Source organism: Mastigoproctus giganteus, chromosome 14, assembly GCF_048544385.1.
Source record: "Mastigoproctus giganteus isolate SK-2022 chromosome 14, ASM4854438v1, whole genome shotgun sequence".
Lineage (NCBI taxonomy): Eukaryota > Metazoa > Arthropoda > Arachnida > Uropygi > Thelyphonidae > Mastigoproctus > Mastigoproctus giganteus.
In genome coordinates, this window is record NC_143588.1 from 38198318 (window position 1) to 38218558 (window position 20241).

Sequence of the window (20241 nt, forward strand, 5' to 3'; positions counted from 1 at the left end):
CCCAGATGTGAGAACAATATTCCATGGTAGGGCAGTTTTGCGATTTGTACTAAGTGAACAGCTGTTTGGAAGAAAAGTAATGCCGAGTGCAAATGAAAAAACCAAGTTTTTTTAAATGCAGAGGAAGCAATCTTTGTAATTAGCTTGTGCTAAGAGAGATTAGAAGTCACAGTAATCCCCAAAAGAGAAATAACTTTCCTAGAAATTGGAGTGTCACCAAAGATAAGCATAGGAGCAGAAGAATCCTTTTTACGAGATATAAGACTAGAATGAGTTTTAGAAAGATTCAAATCAACTAAGTTGTCTTTGCACCACTGAAGAATTACCTGGAGATCAGCATTTAAGGAATTGGTAGTGGATATTCGAGAAGTTGATATCATATATTTAGATCTTAGAAAGGCTTTTGATACTGTTGCACATGGAAGACTGCGAACAAATTGGAGCCCTGTGGCATTGGAGGCAGATTGCTGCTAGGGATAAAGGGATGGTTGAGTGGGAGAAGACAGAGAGTGGTAATCAGTGGACACTGCTCATCGGGGACTAATGTTATTAGTGGAGTTCCTCAGGGTTCAGTGTTGGGTCCATTGTTGTTTTCTGTATTTATAAATGATATTGATGATGGTATATCAAGCTTAATATCCAAGTTTGCAGACGATACAAAGTTTGGCAGGGATGTTAAGGACACTACTGACAATACGCTGCTGCAACAGGATCTAGGAAAGTTGGAGCAGATGAGCTGAGAGGTGGTAAATGATGTTTAACATTGACAAATGTAAAGTATTACATATGGGAAGAAGTAATCCCATAGTAACATATCAACTCTGTGGCACTACACTGACAGTAGTAGAGAATGAAAAGGATCTGGGGGTAATTGTGCAGGCAGATATGAAGTTTTCTGAGCAGTGCAGACGGTCTGCAAGAGTAGCTCATATTGTCTTGTCAATGATATACAGGAATTTTTCTAGCAGGGATAAGGATGTGATTATCCCCTTGTATAAGACAATGGTGAGGCCACACCTTGAGTACTGCATACTGGTCTGGAGGCCTCATTTTAAGAAGGATGTAGAGCTGTTTGAACAAGTACAGAGAAGGGCAACAAGATTAGCAAATGGAACAAAGATGCTCTTACGAAGAAAGGCTTCAGTTTTGCCAATCTGGAGACTAGGCACCTGTGAGGTGATCTGATTGAGGTGTATAAAGCCCTGAATGGTTTGAGCATGCTGATGGGATTCTTCGTCTTGCTCAGAATCACCTGAGACGGCATAAATTCAAATCGAGGAGAATTATGTAGGATAGATGTGCGGAAGTTTGCCTTCAGCCATCCGGGTAGTTTGTTGGTGAAACAGACTTCCATCCTTTGTTGTGAAAGTTGATAGCCTAAATAAATTTAAGGCTGAGCTGAACAGGTATTTGGATCGAACGGATGGGTGAAATGGTAGCGTTTTTTTTTTTTTTTTTTTTTTTTGTTTGTTTTTCTTATGCTGCATAAGCTTGCTTTCTTGCATCATAAGACTCTACTAATGCTAAGGCTGAGTGAGCAGGGCAAGGTTTCTCAAAATGGAAAGTGGAATGCAATGTGCTATCATCGGCAAAACTATGGATAGGATTTCCAGTCAATGGAAGAAGGTCATTAATATACAAGAGGAAAAGAGTGGGGCAGAGAATTGAACCTTGGTGGACACCAGCATTAGTGGAGAAGTTAGAAGACAGAGAGCCGTCTACTGCACCCTCAGTGAGCGATCAGAGAGAAAACTGGATAACCAGTTACCAAAAACAGTTGGCAAACCATAAGATGGAAGATTGTTTAGAAGACCTTTATGTCAAACACGATCGAAAGCCTTTGAGGTGTCAAAAGCAACTGCTTGTGTTTCACCAAACTTTTCCATTGAATTTGTCCTATTAGTAAATTATTCCTGGGATCACGACAGTCGGTCGATAAGCATTGTCAGCTTCAGGAAGGAAAATCGTTTTGAATATTTTCGTTAGATTCTTTTAATTGCGTTAATTTGAATTTTAATTGTTTTAAATTGATTTTGAATTGTGTTAAATTGATTATTTAATTATTTATATTTTACTTTAATTATTTATATTTTACTTTAGTGTACTGGTAAGTTGTCGATTTTTTCGTTTTTTCCGTTTTAATTTCTGGAGGGTATCATACGGAAGTGTTCCACGTACTATATTGAGGTAAACTCCTCTTATTAATTTACTAATATTATTTTCAACGTAGAACATATTGAGTATTACAGCTCTGATTCATACTATCAAATTGAATTTGTCCATACATGGGTAACATAAGCCAGAACATCACCAGTGGATCGACACTGACGGAATCCATACCGGCGAGCGTTGATTAGATGGAAGGTTTCTAGGTAGTTTAAGAGTTGGCAGTTAATTGATTTCTCCATTACTTTAGAAAGAGTATAATTAATTGCAATTGGACGATAATTGGATGGGAGGGACTTGTCACCCTTTTTAGGAACTGGTTGGATATGAGCAAGTTTCCAAGTAGAAGGAAAAACACCTTTGGAATAAGAAAGTGAAAAAAATGCGGCAAAGAACAGGAGTAAGTTCAGAAGCACGGGTTTCAGAACAATTGGAGAAATACCATCAGGACCTGGAGCTTTCTTAGCATCAAGATTTGTCAAAATCTTTCTGACATCCTTTTGACGGAAGACCACAGGAGGCATTGAATGGAAGTTTGTCAAACTAATACTCTATTAGTTTGACAGTTCATGGTTTATTCAATAGTAAGGAAAAGTTGGGGTGGAAATGCTGTATAAAATAATGAAATTTTCGGATATGGCGTACACATGGTAAGAATATACCCAGGTCCTTGACATAACTTGGCCTCGACAATTGAGGACGTAATTTTAGAAGCTAATAGCCTTATTATACCTATGGAATAGCAACATCTGACATCCATTTAGAGATTACACCAAAATGGATGTCAGGTGTACTCATGAGACCCTTGACAGAAGAATACATGATCGGATACATATAAATTATTAGGTGATACAGAAGCCTACAGTTGATATAAATTTCTCTGCAGTCACAAAGCAGGTTAGGCATGCAAAGATAATCTTTAAAGTTTTTTACTTATGTAAAAACTAGAAGAGATTTGAGTAGTTTAACTGTCAATGATGCTCAGTCAGATTTGAATAGTTTAACTGTCAATGATGCCACTCAGGTTTCTGACAAATTGAATAGGAATTTTGCATCTGCATTCACACATGAAGAATGTGTGAATGTTTTTGATTTTATGGAAACAGAGGGAAGTGGGAAAAAAATTGTTGAAGCTTATAAAAAAGGCTGCTTGGGTGGATGGCATGTATACAATTACGAGCATTTTATAGGAGTCAGCCAAAAGGAGAAAGAAAACCTTTAGCCATAATTATAAGTGCACCTTAGATTCAAGAGACTCCTATATACTGGAGATATATGTTTCCCTAATTCATAAAAGGGAATCAAATGGTGACATTAGTAATTACAGATAGAGCCAGATTTATGCATAAGCTAAATAAGCTACAGTTTAGGGCCTCACATTACAAGGGGGGGGGGGGTCTTGCTTCATCTTAAAAAATACTTTTGTAATATTGGCACAGGTGAACTGTAAGAGAGAAGGACCTCATACATGTTATAGCTTAGGGCTACAAAAAGTTTAAATCCAGCCCTGATTACAGATCTTTTAGCATGACTTCTTTTCAATGGAAAATAATAAGAGACTGGTTAAAGAAGTAATGCAGGACCATGCTGTAAATGCAGTTATATTGTAGTCGAAGCATGGATTTGTTAAGATGCAGTTTCTGACCAATCTGATTGGATACTATGATGCATTAACAAAGGAACTGGATAAAAAAATTATTCTGGCATCGTACACTTAGAATTCAGAAAAGCTTTTATACTACTGCCCATAAAGACATCTGTATAAATTAGAGCAGTGTGGCATTAAGGACAAATTACTGCTATGGGTAAAGGGATGGTTCATTGGGGTAGGACAGAGAGTGGTTATCAGTGAGCAATGCTGTTCTTGGACTTTATGTTATTGGTGAGACCAGGATTCAGTTGCCTGGTCCATTTTGTTTCCAATTTTCTTAGTGATATTGTTGAAGGCACATCAGACTAAGTGTCGTAGTTTTCAGATGATACAAAGTTTTACAGTGGGATTAATGACAAAAATATGTTGTAGTAGGTTGTGACAGTAATCAGCACACACTATTGTAGTAAGATCTAGAAAAATTAGGCAGGTGGGGCTGAGCAACTGAAGTTTAACATTGACGAATGCAATAATATACAGCAGTAATCCCAGATTAATGTGCCAACTTGTGGTACCACACTCAGAGTAATGAAGAATTAAAAAGATCTGGGGATAATTGTGCAATCAGACATGAAGTTCTCTGAACAGTGCTGACAGATTACCAGGACAAATGGAGTTTTGTCAATGATATACAGGAATTTTGCTTGTAGGGATAAGGAGGCGATTATCATATAAGGCAGTGGTTAGGCTTAGTCTCTAGCTTATCCACTTACTGCATACAAGTCTGGAAGCCTCATTTGCAGAAGGATGTAGATAGGTTGAAACAGGTTCAGATAAGCTCATGAGGTTACTGACCAACAAAAGAGTGCTGTTATCAAGAAAGGCTTCAGTTCTGCAAATTGCATCACTTGTGAAGTGAGGTTTTAATGGATTGAGTAATGTTCTTCCTCTTGCTCACTATTAATGCAAGAAAGTAAGCTTAAGGTAGTATGAATATTAGACTAATATACGGGTTTCTGCATTTATTGAAAAGGCTTTTTATAGGTTGCAAAAGCAGCATTATTTTTTACTTCCTTAAATTTTTACCGACTAACTTTTCATATTTTCTAGTTATGGAAAAAGTTACATCAGGCTTTTTTAAACACTGATATGTTTTTCAAACATTGAACACAAAGAAATCATAATTTTTACTGCAGGACTTTAAAGATAGCCAGACTAAGGTCACTCTCTCATATCATCAGTCTCAGTGATTTACTGGTGGAGTGCTGCAATTTTTGTTGGAAAGTATTTTTACTTATTCATTACTACGCATAAACTTCTAATGTCCTTTTGCTTTCCAAATAGTGTGAGATAACTGATCATGACAGAAACAAAGGTATACTGCAGTTCGTTAATGAATTGCAATGTACTTTTTATAAATGTTAGTTTACCAGGCCGAGCAACCCACTGATGGGACACTCTAAGGAACACTTATTTTGTGTAGAAATTAGTGCTAATTGATCCCACAATCACACCAACTCTTATTTCACAGAACCCTGCCATAATGGGCTAATTTCATTAAAATACAACTGCCCACAAGATACTGCATGTGTAATTTGTGGCCTAGTTAGAAGCAATATTTTATTAAATATAAATATAAATATCAAATGAAATATATTTTTTTGATAAATGGAAATCGGTGGTGCACACCTACGAAGAGTGATATCTAGACATTACTAAGGGAGATCTGATTGGCTTGTATCTAGTGCTGAAGGAGTTGGGAAAAGCAAATGAGGAAAGTCTCTCACACTCATAGATGAGACCAGAACCAGGAAACACAAATAAAAAATCTCAGGGAATAACAAGACTAGGTCCCATTCAGTTTTGGGCAGAGGCATAATTTTAAAGCAGAACTGGATAGTTATAGTTACCTTGTTGGAGTGGTATGAATATTATGTTTTATTTTGTTATTTTATTTTTGGCTGATTCAGAAAAAAAGACCTCTTCCTTTGCATCATTTAGCTTTACTAATATTTAATATTTTTGAGACCCTTATAGAATCTAATTGAAACCCACATTTGTATCAGGAACCTTAGGATGGCAATCACTGGTCTACAAATTAGTTTGGTGGGGGCTGACTATTAAGTGGTTAAGGCTCAAGTAGATAAAGTTTTAGATTTTTAAGAATTGTTATGGCTATATATATATATATATATATATTTATACATTAGAAATATTTGTGTAGCATGAACAATGATAATTTTGCTGAGTTGTATACTATTATAAAATGAGCATTTGAATTTTCCCTATCCCCCCCCCCTGCGGAATGCTAACTTTGATATCTGTGTTTGATATATTCAGGTATTCATAAGGAGGATAAGCAGAAGATTAAACAATTGTTGCGGCAGTTTATTCCAGATTTCTTTTCTATTTCAAGGGGGGAATTATCAGATGATGAAATTGAAAAGGAAGGTAACTATTTTGTATAATGTTAGTTAATTTTCTATATAGCCCTAATTTGATTGAGTAAAATATATGAAAATTGATCATGTTATTGGTACTTATCAGATACCATCTTTTAAATCCCTTGTCAAGTTCACGAGACTAGCATGCTCTCACAGGGCAGAGGCATAATTTGACAAATTTGTAAACAAGAAATGCTGTAAATAATGGGAATGCTGAGGTGGTTCTCTTCTTGAGTGATTTGTAAAATACAGAAACATCATTTTTTTAATAATAGCAAATAGAGTGAAATCCCATTACTCCAAACCACACAGGGGTGCACAAATCATTTTGTTGTACTGAACTTTTGTTCTAGTTGATTTTTAAATAAATTCCAGAGATGAATATCTCTAGAAATTTTTTGAAAATGCATGTTTTTTTTTTTTTTTTATATATATACAAATATATATATATATATATATATATATGAAATATGAAAACGAAGAAGTGGAAAAAGGAAAAACAGGAAAAACAGTACGTGTACCTGAATGCGCAAAGCAGCAAAACAGGATACATGTATATAAATAAGTGTCATCGATGAAAGTAAAATAAAATAAAATAAAAATCAAAAATAAATATAGATGGAGAAGTTATTAAACACAAAATGCCGAGCCTAGTTGAAGAAAAAAAAGAAAAAAGAATGTTAAGAACCTAAATAAAATTAAGTAGAATTAAATCTGAGTTAATGCCGAATTAACAGGCCAATCATATGTACAAAAGCTGAAAGAAAAAGAGGGGAGGGTAATAGAGATAAAAATTATAAAATAAAAATTAAAATTATAAAATAAAAATTAAAGAATTAAAAATTAAAAATTGGTACATAGATCAGGTATTTCATCAGTGGGCTACACCTGATCATGTACCAAACACTGTGTTTCTAGTCATAATAGAAGTCGTAATTTAATATCAGTATTTATTTATGTCCAATCTTATTTTCTCTATTTTAACCACAGAGGGCTCCCACAGTTCTTCTCTTCTGAGCAACTCCACCATCGTTGTCATAGTTTTCCCTCTGTGTACATTCCATTCTTATTAATCATATTCACATAATTGTATCTTATTAATCATGATCGCAAATTTGTATCTTCATTTCTTGATTATATCTCACTCAACTTATTTCTGCCAAATATCATAGGTATTTAATTTTTCTCCTCTTCATATTTTTATTATATTTCATGTCTATCACTCAAAACATACACTACAAGCTAGCGGTATTAATTTCCACTTCTACTAACACTCTCATAGCCAAGGCCCTCTCTATGAGGTTGGGTACTTACACACCCAGCTTGCCTAGTATCCTTTAAACTCTTTTCCTTCTCTTTACATCTTTCTACTTTCTGATCTTCGTTTTTCCGTCCGTTGAACTATTAGTGTAATACGAGGGTGATTCGGACATTCTCACTTTTCTTATTCTCACTATCTTCGCCTCTATATTTTTAACTTCTTTTCCCTCCCCTACCTTGCATTACTTCCTTTTTCTATACCGCTTTCTTGTTATCTTGTTATTCATTATTATTTAACTTACATACTTTTGATTTAAACTTACGTTCTTACACACTTAATTTACTAAACACACTGCGTTTGCATTCTTACATACTATCGACTCAATTTATTTCTAAATACACTACGTTACATAATTTATTAATCTAAATACACTGCGTTGGGGCTACCTCACTCATGTTTGTGGAGTCTTAAAAAATTTTAAAAATTAATTTAATTTTTTTTTTTTTATATCCATTTCATTTCTACAGCTTCTCCATCAGCATGAGTTTGCATAGAAACACAGTGTTTGGTACATGATCAGGTGTAGCCCCCTGATGAAATACCTGATCTATGTACCAATTTTTAATTTTTAATTCTTTAATTTTTATTTTATAATTTTAATTTTTATTTTATAATTTTTATCTCTATTACCCTCCCCTCTTTTTCTTTCAGCTTTTGTACATATGATTGGCCTGTTAATTCGGCATTAATTCAGATTTAATTCTACTTAATTTTATTTAGGTTCTTAACATTCTTTTTTCTGTTTTTTTCTTCAACTAGGCTCGGCATTTTGTGTTTAATAACTTCTCCATCTATATTTATTTTTATTTTTATTTTATTTTATTTTACTTTCATCGATGACACTTATATATATATATATATATATATATACACACACACAGGGTGATTCACTACCAGTGCGACAAACTTGCAGGAGGTGTAGGGGGGGCACAAAGACAAATCGGAATCACATAGCATTGCAGGGTCCGAAATGCCTTCGTCATGCAGTAGAGGACGTTGAAAGGGAGGTCACATGAACAGCGATCCCGCTGGAAGTCAGCATTTGCGAACCAGTTCCTGAGGCAGTAGAATGGACGAGTATTCAAACATTGAACTGGCCGACATGCACCTCGCATATGGAGCTGCGGACTGTAATGGGTGCGCCGCTCTGCACTTGTACCAGGAACGTTTCCCACACAGGCGTGCTCTTCATCATACAATTTTCGCACGTGTGCACAGAAGGTTACGTGAGACTGGTTGTTTCACAAAAGGTACCATGAATCGAGAGCGAACGAGGATGCCAGACAATGGGAGAATGTCCTACGTCTTGCAGAAGGCAATCCGAGTACGAGTACTCGAGCGATAGGCCAACGATTGGGTATTTCTCGATCTACTGTATGGAGGATACTGTCAACAAACCAAATGGGTTCATACCATCTGCAACACGTTTAATCATTGGAGCCTGCGGATTATCCACTCCGGAGGACTTTTGCTACTTGGTTTCTTCAGAAACGGTTTGTAAATGCTGACTTCCAGCGGGATCGCTGTTCACACGACCGCCCGTTCAACGTCCTCTACCGCATGACGAAGGCATTTCGGACCCTGCAATGCTATGTGATTCCGATTCGTCTTTGTGCCTCCTACACCTCCTGCAAGTTTGTCGCACTGGTAGTGAATCACCCTATATATATATATAATTAAAATTATAATGTAGATATAATAATTTCTGCTTTATTTTACTTAAATTAAATATTAAAATCAGTCATAAACAAATAAAATGATGAAATAAGTGTATTATGAGAGTAAAAATATATTTTGTTCATAGAGTATCATTTAAGACCTGTTTTATTTATAAGACATACCACACTTTCAGAAATATAGTACATATCTTTTTTCTTTTATTTCAGCATTTTTTAAAAATTTACTCTTCAAATAAAGAAAAAAGAAGTAACTACAAAATATTCATAATCACACATCATTTCAGTTTTTTTGAGAAAAGTGGCATATAATTTATTGAAAAATGTGGGAAATGCAGATGGTGTGACCTTGCATTCTTTTGCCATGTTTTTTTAAAACTTCCATATTTATTTTAAAGAAGAGGCTCTGTATTATCCATATTTACAATTTGAGATACACTGTGCCATTTATAATTTTCTGAAAAAGAAATTTTTTCTTTTGTTGTAAACTAGTACATTTAGTCCTGGATGGACTTCGAAAATTATCAGGCATACTGAATATTTTCCATAAATTATTTTGCTCAAAGAAGACTTACAACTCCTTACTTTACTGACTAACTGACTTCCTGATGCGCTTACTTTATTAAAAATAACAAGGAAGTTGGTCAGAATTAAAAATGTTTTTGTTGTGGTGAAAATTTCATTAAAACAGTTTTCATTGTAACAATATTTTACTGAGGAAAAAATTAGTAATTCAAATTATATGTGTATCAATGCCTTAAGTGTGCTAACTTAACAGAAATTCAAAAACATCACATGTGTGAGCTCAACATCTGATGTAGAGCCCCATATGTGATGGCTATATGCTTGGCTCAAGAATTGAATTGTTGTTTTAAATTCGTTAAGAGTTCCTAAGGTAATGCAATTCTTTCACTTTTACTTTGTGTACCGTATATCATTTGTATACAATACACAAAGAAAAAGTGAAACCTGTAAACTAAACTTCTACTGTTAAGTTTACAAGTTCAGTAACTGACTTTTTTTTATTTTTTTTTATAAGAAACCCCTAAACATGGAAGGTATTAGAACCTTCAATATTGTGTATAGATTAAAGGACAAAAGGTATTTGTTGACATAGACTTGAATTTCTGTAGATTGTAATTTTCGGGAAATACATATGACGGAAGCTTGTTCCAGAGAACAGACGAAACGAGGAAGATGAAAATTTAGTTATGGTATGCAAGCAACCCTCAGCTATTAATTGTTGCACATCATCTTCATTATCTTCCTTTTTCTTCTTAATGAAGTTTTTGACTAAATTTCATTGAACATTTCTCCATTGGGTGGTACTGCCGTTGATTCTTTGCCTCTTGTATATTACAAATCTTCCCCTACAACGTTCTTAGACATCTCCACAATCCTCTGTACTTTTCCTCTAATATTGGAAATCTATGAATATCACTAATGCATTCTGGCCACAAAGTCATTTGGTAATAGTTCCTTTTGGTTGCCTTGTACTAGCATTAGAAGAGGCATATGATGCAAGAAAGCAAAAATTCCATTTCACACAACCATTCACTCCAAATATATGTCCAATTCTTCCTTGAATTTATTTAAGCTGTCAACTTCTACAGCGACAGATGGAACTGTGTTCCAGCAATCAGTTACGTGCTGGCTAAAGGCAGATTTCCAAACATCTATGGACGGTGCATCATGACCTTAGTTGCCCATGTGCCATAAAAACCAAACCAAAGCAAAAGCAAGCATCTATTCTACAACTGTCCTTCCTCGATTTGAATTTATGCCCCCTCAGGATCGTAATCTGAGCAAAAGGAATGATCCCATCAGCATTCAGCCTGCTCAGCTCATTCAAGACCTTATACACCTACCTTGCAGATGCCTAGCCTCCAGATGCTGCAATTTGCATAATTTAAGCCTTTCTTGGTAAGAGCACTTCTTCATTCCCTGCACCAATCTTTTTGGTGAGGGAAACAAAGGAGACTACATTCTACATAGGGGAGTACATTCTAGGTAGCTTTATTCTCTTCTATGACTCTCTGAACAAGTTTTTCTTGGAATCCAGTGCAATTACGTATGGGGAAGGCATTTTCAGGGATATATTAATGCTATATCACTAGCTAAACAGTATAGTCCTTCAATAATATAAAGTAGGGTCTGATACAGAAGCAACTTTAATTGCACTACCCTTTCATCGTTATCAAATGTTCCATTAGAAGAATCAATTTTGAATGCCTTTGTGATATTTTTATAAAATACTTTTCTGGAGGTCACTACTATAAAACAGTAAAAACAATTTGCACTTTCCGGTTTATTGGGCTTTTCTGTTAGCACAATCTATTATAAACAGGTAGTAAACTCCATCTTATTGCATTTGTGATAATACTGATAACTAGAATTCTGTGAGTTTTTACGTTACAGTATTATGGTGAAATGAGTTTCCCCTCACTGAAATCTTTGATCATATAAAACACATAAATAAATTTTCAGAATCTTCTCTTCATTCCTATTTACTTATTACAATGGTGAAGGGGCCAACAGAAAGTGCAAGTGCTGGCAGTGCTAGGAAACGAAACAAACTTGATTTAGAAATGAAGATGATTAATTAAGAAGTACAAAGCAGGACAAAGTTTGTCATTTATTGCACGGAATTAGGTCTTGCTGCTTCAACAGTGAATACTATTTTAAGGGACAGAGCACGTATAAAAGAACATGTTAAAGGATCAACGCATTTCATTAAGATCAGCAGTGATCACAAAACAGCATTCAGGTGCTATATCGAAGATGGAAAAGCTGTTAATAATATTAGCATTAGTAGAGGCATTTGATGCAAGAAAGCAAGCTTATGCAGCATCAGCCAAAAAAATTAAAGTAAAATAAATAAATAAAAAATAACCACTTCCACTTCACCCCTCTGTTCATTCGAAATACCTGTCCAGCCGAGCCTTAAACTTATTTAGGCTATCAACTTCCACGACAAGGGATGGAAGTCTGTTCCACCTACCAACCACCCACTGGCTAAAGGCAAATTTCCGCACATCTATCCTACATCTGACTTTCCTCAATTTGAATTTATGCCCTCTCAGGTGATTATTCTGAGCAAGAGGAAGAATCCCATTAGCATTGAGCATGCTCAAACCATTCAAGGCTTTGTACACCTCTATCAGATTACCTCGCTGCTGCCTAGTCTCCAGACACTGTAATTCGCAAAACTTAAGCCTTTCTTCGTAAGAGCGCCCCTTTGTTGCATTCACTAATCTTGTTGCCCTTCTCTGTACTCGTTCCAGCAGCTCTACATCCTTCTTGAAATGAGGTCTCCAGGCCTGTATACAGTACTCTAGGTGTGGCCTGACCATTGCCTTATACAAGGGAATAATCACCTCCTTATCCCTGCTAGAAAAATACAGTCGGTCCTCGTATAACACGTGTTTACATTACACGAATTCGATCATACACGATTTATAAATAGGGGAACGTTATCTTATATAACACGAACCGAATTCGCTTATGCACGATTCACCTTTGTGTTTACAAGAAATGGCAGTCGAACGCGGAATCACCCCAACCGAACGCAACACGATCGGAATGAAGAAGATTCTGAAAATGTATTTATGTGTTTTATATCAGTGAAGGGCAAACACATTTCACCATAATAACGTAAAAACCCACACTATTCCAGCTATCGATAATTTGCAATTGCAATTAGATCGAGTTTACGACCAGTTTATAACAGATTCCACTAGCAGAAATGCAACTGGAAATTGTTTTTATTGTTTTATGGTAGTAACCCCTAGAAATGTGCTTTAGTAAAATGTGAGGTGTTAATAGTGTATCTCGGCCTTTACGGTGTTGTTTATTCAGTTGCTACACGCGCGCAGCTTTGTTTATGTGTATTAAGGGTGCCTCCTCGTTTTGTAATTGTGCTTTAAAAATGAGTAAAATACTTAAAAGGTGTGAAAATGAAGCGTCCTGGCGAAGACACTGCAGATTCAGAGAGAAAAAGAAAACAATATCGATAAACAGAGGCGGACTGAGTCAAAAATTCTTACCCCGGAAATTTTATAGTGGCCTCATACTACGGTTTATGGCCAAAATCACACCGGCCTCCGGCCCACCGGGATTTCCCGGATAAGGCTTATGGCCAGTCCGCCTCTGTCAATAGAGAAAAAATATGAAATTGTGAAACGCTTTGAGCGAAATGAAAGACCATGTGATATTGCACGTGCTACAGACCTAAATGAGGCAACGCCGAGAATTACAAAGAATGCGGAGAAAATAAAAACAACTTTCATAGCAGGAACAACTCAAAGTGTAATTAAAATCCATTAGATTAAGACACAAGAATTGGAAGAGATGGAACGGCTGTCTTTTCTATCAGTTTTTCGATTTTCTATCTGTTTGGATAGAAAATCAAACAAAAACAAGTTTGCTTACGATAGAAGCAAAAGCATTAGCAATATTTTATTACGTAATAGTCGTAATAAAATACGTAAGCATTTTATTACGACTTACGTATTATAATTTTATTAGGACTATTTCATTTAATATAATAAATTTTTTATGAATAAAATACGTATTTTATTCGTAAAAAATACTTTTTAGTATTAAAAAATACTAAAAATACTTTATTATATTATAATAAAAAATATATTATATTATTTTTTATTACGTATTTTAATCGTTATAACGTATTTTATAACGATTAAAATTACCCGATTATTTATTGTGTTTGGTAATGTTTTGGTTCCGAATGTGTGTTCAATCTTGGGTGGTCGGCACCTAACCCCACTTTTCCCATAGGGCCTGTTGTTTATATTGCACGATTTTGCATTGCACGAGGGTTTCTAGGAACACAACCATCGTGCTATACGAGGACAGACTGTATCATTGACAATACACCATGAGCTACTCTTGCAGCCCGTCTGCACTGCTCAGAGAACTTCATATCTGCCTGCACAACCACCCCCAGGTCCCTTTCATTCTCTACCACTGTCAGTGTAGTACCACAGAGTTGATACGTTGCTCTGGGGTTGCTGTTTCCCATATGTAGTACTTTACATTTGTCAATGTTAAACTTCATTTGCCACCTCCCAGCCCATCTGCTCAACCTTTCCAGATCCTGTTGCAGCAGCATAGTGTCAGTAGTGTCCTTGACAACCCTTCCAACCTTCGTATCGTTTGAAAAGTGGACATTAAGCTTGATATACCATCAATATAATTTATAAATACAGAAAACAATAATGGACCCAACACTGAGCTCTGAGGGACTCCACTAATAACATTAGTCCACGACGAGCAGTGTCCATTGATTACCACTCTCTGTCTTCTTCTCCCCCTCAGCCACCGCTTTATCCACAGCAGCAATTTGCCTCCAATGCCACACTGCTCCAATTTGTGCAGCAGTCTTCCATGTGCAACAGTATCAAAAGCCTTTCTAAGGTCCAAGTATATAATATCAAAATTATTCCCTGCATCCAGTTCCTTTGTGACTGCATCATAGTATCCAATCAAATTGGTCAGGCAAGACTTCCCCTTAACAAAATCATGCTGTGTCCGAGCTATAGCTGAAGTCCTGTCTAAATGATCTTGCAGTGCTTCTTTAACTAGTGCCTCCATTAATTTTCCTGGAACAGAAGTTAAACTCACAGGTCTATAATTACTTGTGTCAGCCTTTGATCCTCCTTTGTGAATTGGGGTCACATTTGCACATCTCCAGTCTGTGGGTACCTCCCCTGAGTCCAAGGAAGCTCTCATAATTATGGCTAAGGGTTTGCTTATTTCCTCTGCTGCCTCCTTTAATATAACTGGATAGATCCCATCCACCCCGGGTGCCTCTCTTGTGTTTATCTTCATCAATTTCTCCTCCACTTTACTCTCAGTTATTACAAGCTTCTCTAGCTTACTGCTAGAGTTGAATACACCTCTGGCATTCCCCTCGCTAAATAACTCCTCATGAGTGAATGTCGATGCAAAATATTCATTTAGTTTGTTAACTACCTGAGCAGGATCATCAACAGTTGACCCATCGATATCAAGTGGACCAATCTGATTGATCCCATTCCTGCTAGAGTTTACATAAGTAAAGAACTCTTTGCTGTTTTGCTAGCAAACTTTGCTAGTTTGTTAGCTACCTGAGCAGGATCATCAGCTTGCTCAGATTATGAATCTGAGGAGGCATAAATTCAAATTGAGGAAAGACTAGATGTACAGAAATTTTTCTTTAGCCAGTGGATAGTTGATTGTTGGAACAAACTTCCATGTGTCCTAAATTATCACGGAGGTACTGGACAAACGTTTAGAGAGAATGGATGTGCAAAATTATTATTTTATTATTTGTTATTATTTTATTTTTTTTTTTTATTTATTTATGTTTTTTTTGTGATGCTACATAAGCTCATATGCTTGCTTTCTTGGATCACTTTCCTCTACTACTGCTACTTCCCATTTAATCTTAACTTGTGATTTTTTTTTCCCCTCCTTAATGAAAACCCTTCTAATATTAATTATGTTCCTATGTCATTACAATAACAAGGTGGCAGATTTCAATTTTCTTTTTTTAAGCAAGTCAAAGGCCAAGTAAAGAACAAATTCACCAACTTTGTCAGATAAACACTTACAAAAAACTTAAGGAAAAAGGCTGTTTTAATTTTGCAGAGAATTAAAAAACTTGTCAGTTGTGATCTTTGATTTGTTTCATTGGGTAACTGATGCAAATTCTGATTAATTTTGTACCCAGAGTGCTCTTGAAAATTATTTGTTAATTTTAAGATTTAAAAAAAATTAATTTAATTGATATGAAAGTTTATCAAGAGAATATATCCTTTTTTTTTCTCTCTCTCTCTCTCTCTTTTTCTTTTTTTTTACAGAAAATGAAAATGATGATAGTCATATAATTAATAATTCATCAGCCACTGATGATTATTTGGAAAAGTGCAGAGAACATGTGAACAGATCAGATGAATGCTCAGGAAGTGTTTCAGATAAAACTGTTTGTAGCAAAAATACTCCAGCATTTACAGATATGAAAAGCTCTGATAAATCATTTAAAGATATCACAACTGTAATGGAAAACTCAAATCCTGTAAGCTAATAATTTCTTTCGCTCCATTTTTAACTGATTTTTTTTAATTTCTTATCCCTCCCCCTTTAACTGATGTTTTTCTTAAGTGGTGTGTGTGTGTGTGTGTGTGTGTGTGTGTGTGTGTGTGTGTGTGTGTGTGTGTGTGTGTGGAAATTATAAAACTCAGCCCTCTCAAGCAAAACCTGCAGCAAACTCTTCTACACTTGAAAAAAAAGAATCCAGGAGAAGAAAAATTTCCTCTCTGTGATGATAAAACAATATATAATAGCATTATATATGTTAATATCTTATTTCTTTCCATTGGATAACTCATGAAAAGAAACAAGGTAAAATTATTTGATTCATGGTTTTTAATTGATCCTAATAATGAAAAGGCCTTTAGTAAAATTCAAAGTAATATGATGTACGGTATATGAGTCACATATCCAAGGTGTTCTGCTTGTAATAAAATTTGCAAAACATATCATGTTACTTTTGTGTGTCATATGTTGATGTAATGCAGCACATGCATTATAATCCAACATTATAATGCATGTTTTACAGCCATTCCAGCATTCAGAAAAAATTGTGAAAGTAGATGTAGAGTTTCGTAGTGAAGGTGTTGATGTCATACCTGCTGAATTATTATACACTTTATTTATTTAAAATGTAATCATTCCCAGAGTTGTGCTTATTGTGTATGGACGTGGTTCATTCAGGAATGGCGGAATTTATTACCTCACAATAAAAATAGTGGAAAAATAAAAAGAGCAAGCATTGTTAGCGGAATTTGTGGGGTGGGGAAGAAGAGGTATTGATGTCTTTGAAAACTGTGATTGCTACAGATGGCAGTAATCAGAGATCCCAAGGCATGTTCTGTTTGTGGTGATTTGTGATTTTTCCTAACAAAAAAAAATTCTCAAATTGAAAATACCTTGCTCTGATTGCCAGTAGAAGGTGGTCCTGCAGAGTACAGTACTGGGCATCTTCTGAAAACACTAAAAATTCCTTTAGAAGACTTATTGGCACTTTGTCTTGATGCACATTGTCACTTAGTGACAAGGTCTATCATAACACATTATCATTATTGCTGATGTTTTTTGGTAGGCCTAAAAACAGGAGTAGACAAGAATGTTAGAAGAGATTAAATAATTGGTTATAACAGATTGTATACATCAGGGTTTCCCAACCAGGATGCCACAGAACCCTTTTGTTCCGTGAAATGTTGCTAGGGGTTCTGCAAGAGATCATGATTGAAAAAAAAAAAATAAACCTTGTTTTTTTTTTTTTTTTTTTTTTTTTTGAACTTCACACAATGCTGGGACTCATAGTGATGGACAGTGACCGAGCAGCCGTTAGCAATTTCATTAGAGGTCTTTCAGCTCCATATGGCAGCATTTGATTGAGTCCATTCTCAGTTTTTGATGCAACATAGGGAAGGCCGTTGATAACACTAGCCATCACGATTTTTACCTCCAAGAACTTAAATGCTGTTTGTTAACCAATTTTTATGCATAGATTTCAAAAACACCATGATAGTTTCACATTACATCACAGTTATTAAATATAGAGGTAGTTTACATTTTGCCAAAATATGCCAATTTTGCATAATCTAGCCAGTAACGTGTGACATACTAATTTATTTTAACAGATATAATTCTCTTAATTTTAGCAATCAATTCTTGCCTCGGTTTTCTTGTGATAAACATAATCAGACTTCTACCTATGGGTCTTAGGTTCAAATTCCAAGACAACAATTTACAATTTGAAGAGAGCATACTTTTGATTTTTGGTGAGGATTTTTGTAGGTGTACCAAGGTTTTTCAAGTATTAACTGATCGTGACATGTTCTCAGGGTTGTAAATCTATCCTCCGAAAATAAACAGATAATGTATAATTTTTTTACACTTGTATTACAAACTTGAATTATGTGTATATATCCCTTTATTTTAACATTAAACATTGGTACATCTTTTGATGTAGATGTAATATAGACTTTTTATGGTGATTTTTGGAATCAACATGGGTATTTCTTCCAAAATCACATATTTTCATTGTTAGAGGTATGACAAAAAATATTTTTTGTTGGCTAATGTAATTGGTGAGCGCTATATTGCACAGAGGGAAGGACAGTAGGCTGATGTCAGCCTCTCCCTCCCGAATTACCTCCCCCAGCTGCTGTTGTTGTAATGTTGCAAAACGTGGATTGTGTAGGTTAGATGTGAATTGTATTGTGAAGTTTCATATTTTTTGCTATTTTCTCATTTAGTTATTTATTATGCCCTTCTGTTTTACATTTTATTAGCATTTGTGTTTTACAAACATGTCTGATGGTCCAATGTGGCGATTTTTGAAGATGAGGTGTGAGATGGAAGAGGAAGAGGAGGATTCTATGTCTAGGCCTATGGACAATTCTGATAAGGTTAGTCATGAAGAATTGCAATCTTCTGAGTCATTTCATTGCACTAGTGCAACAAGGGGTGCAAAAAAAAAAAAAAAATCTGTCTTTATGATGAAAGCTACTTATTAATGGGTTTTACGTCAGCTGGTAATCAAAGTTGCCCTATTCCATTGTGTGTTGTCTGTGGCAAACAACTTAAAAATGCAGCAATGGCTCCAGCTGAATTGAAAATAACTTAACTACAAATCACAGCCATTTGACAGGTAAAGGTGCTGATTATTTTAAATCACTATTGGAATCTCAAAACAAATAGAGTAAAGCTTTTGTTAAAAAAAAGTCACGTTTGGTGGAAAGGCGCTCAGGCAACAAATTATTTAGTAGCAGAACTTATTGCCCAGAAAAGGAAAATTCACACAGTTGGTGAGAACCTAATAATGCCAACATGCAAAATTATAGTGAATAATATGCTAGAACAAAATGCAGTATGAGAAAGTGAAGAGGTTCCACTCTCAAACAATACGACAAGTTGACATATTGATGACATGTCACATGATGCTGAAGACGTTTTGTGTAATAACCTGAAAAACAATAGCTTCTCTATCCAGCTTGATGAGTCAGTAGATTTCACCAATATATGTCATGCTATAGCATTTGTAAATGATGGTGAAATTCAAGAAAACGTTTTCTGCTGCGAAGAGCTGCCTGAAACAAGCAAAGACCAAGGGGGGCTCACATCTGGTGAGTATGGGCTTGGCAAACCCAGGGTCCCAAGCTGGATATCATCATTCTTTTCTTTCTTGCTTTCTTGGTGATTCCCTTCTCCTTCTCTCTCTCTCTCTCTCTTTCTCTCTCTCTCTCTCTCTCTCTCTCTCTCTCTCTCTCTCTCTCTCTCTCTCTCTCTCAGAGTAATGTGGGAATTTTTTTTTTGGCTGGTGCAACATAAGCCCAGGCCTTCCTTGCATTATATGGCTAATAATAATAACAATATATTTAATGTTTTGTCTTCATATCTGGAAACAAAAAGTCTGTCTTGGAGGAACTGTGTTGGCATCTGAACTGATGGTGCCTTATCAATGGTTGGGTTCATGAGATGTTTCACCTCTCTTGTAATAAAAAAGAAAATCCTGATGTTGTCACAACACACTGCTTTCTTCACGGAGAGGTGCTGGTGCCAAAAACTTTTAGAGATGAAATGAAAAAAATTTCTCGATGAAGATACAAAAATGGTTAACTTTATTAAACAAAAAGACCAGTTCACCCGAGAATGTTTAAAAAAAAATTTTGTGAAAACCTGGACAAAGAGCACAGAAATCCAGTGGCTTAGCAGAAGAAGAGTTCTCAACAGGGTGTTTGAGCTTAAAGGTGAATTGCAGGAGTACTTTAAAGAAAATAGTTGACCAGATTTTGCTGAATACTTTTAAGATGAAGAATGGCTGTGGAAACTAGCCTACTTAGCAGGCATTTTTCATCAGTTGAACAAGTCTCTGAAGGGTGTTAGAGAAAATGTTTTGACTTCAAGTGACAAGATTCTTGGATTTAAGAGGAAATTGAATCTTTGGGAAAATGTTGCAAAAGTAAATCTTGA

The 20241-nt window shown here is 35.5% G+C and overlaps 1 protein-coding gene across 9 annotated transcripts in view; it reads left to right on the plus strand.

The window, feature by feature from the left end:
* Positions 1-20241, plus strand: part of LOC150075069 (paired amphipathic helix protein Sin3a-like) — a 718000-nt gene that overhangs the window by 572022 nt on the left and 125737 nt on the right. For all 9 annotated transcript variants that reach the window (XM_090389145.1, XM_090389146.1, XM_090389142.1 and 6 more), the window contains 2 exons: positions 6098-6208; positions 16062-16276. In XM_090389145.1, the coding sequence (XP_090245271.1) occupies positions 6098-6208; positions 16062-16276 (326 nt within the window). The remainder of the gene's footprint in view (positions 1-6097; positions 6209-16061; positions 16277-20241) is intronic.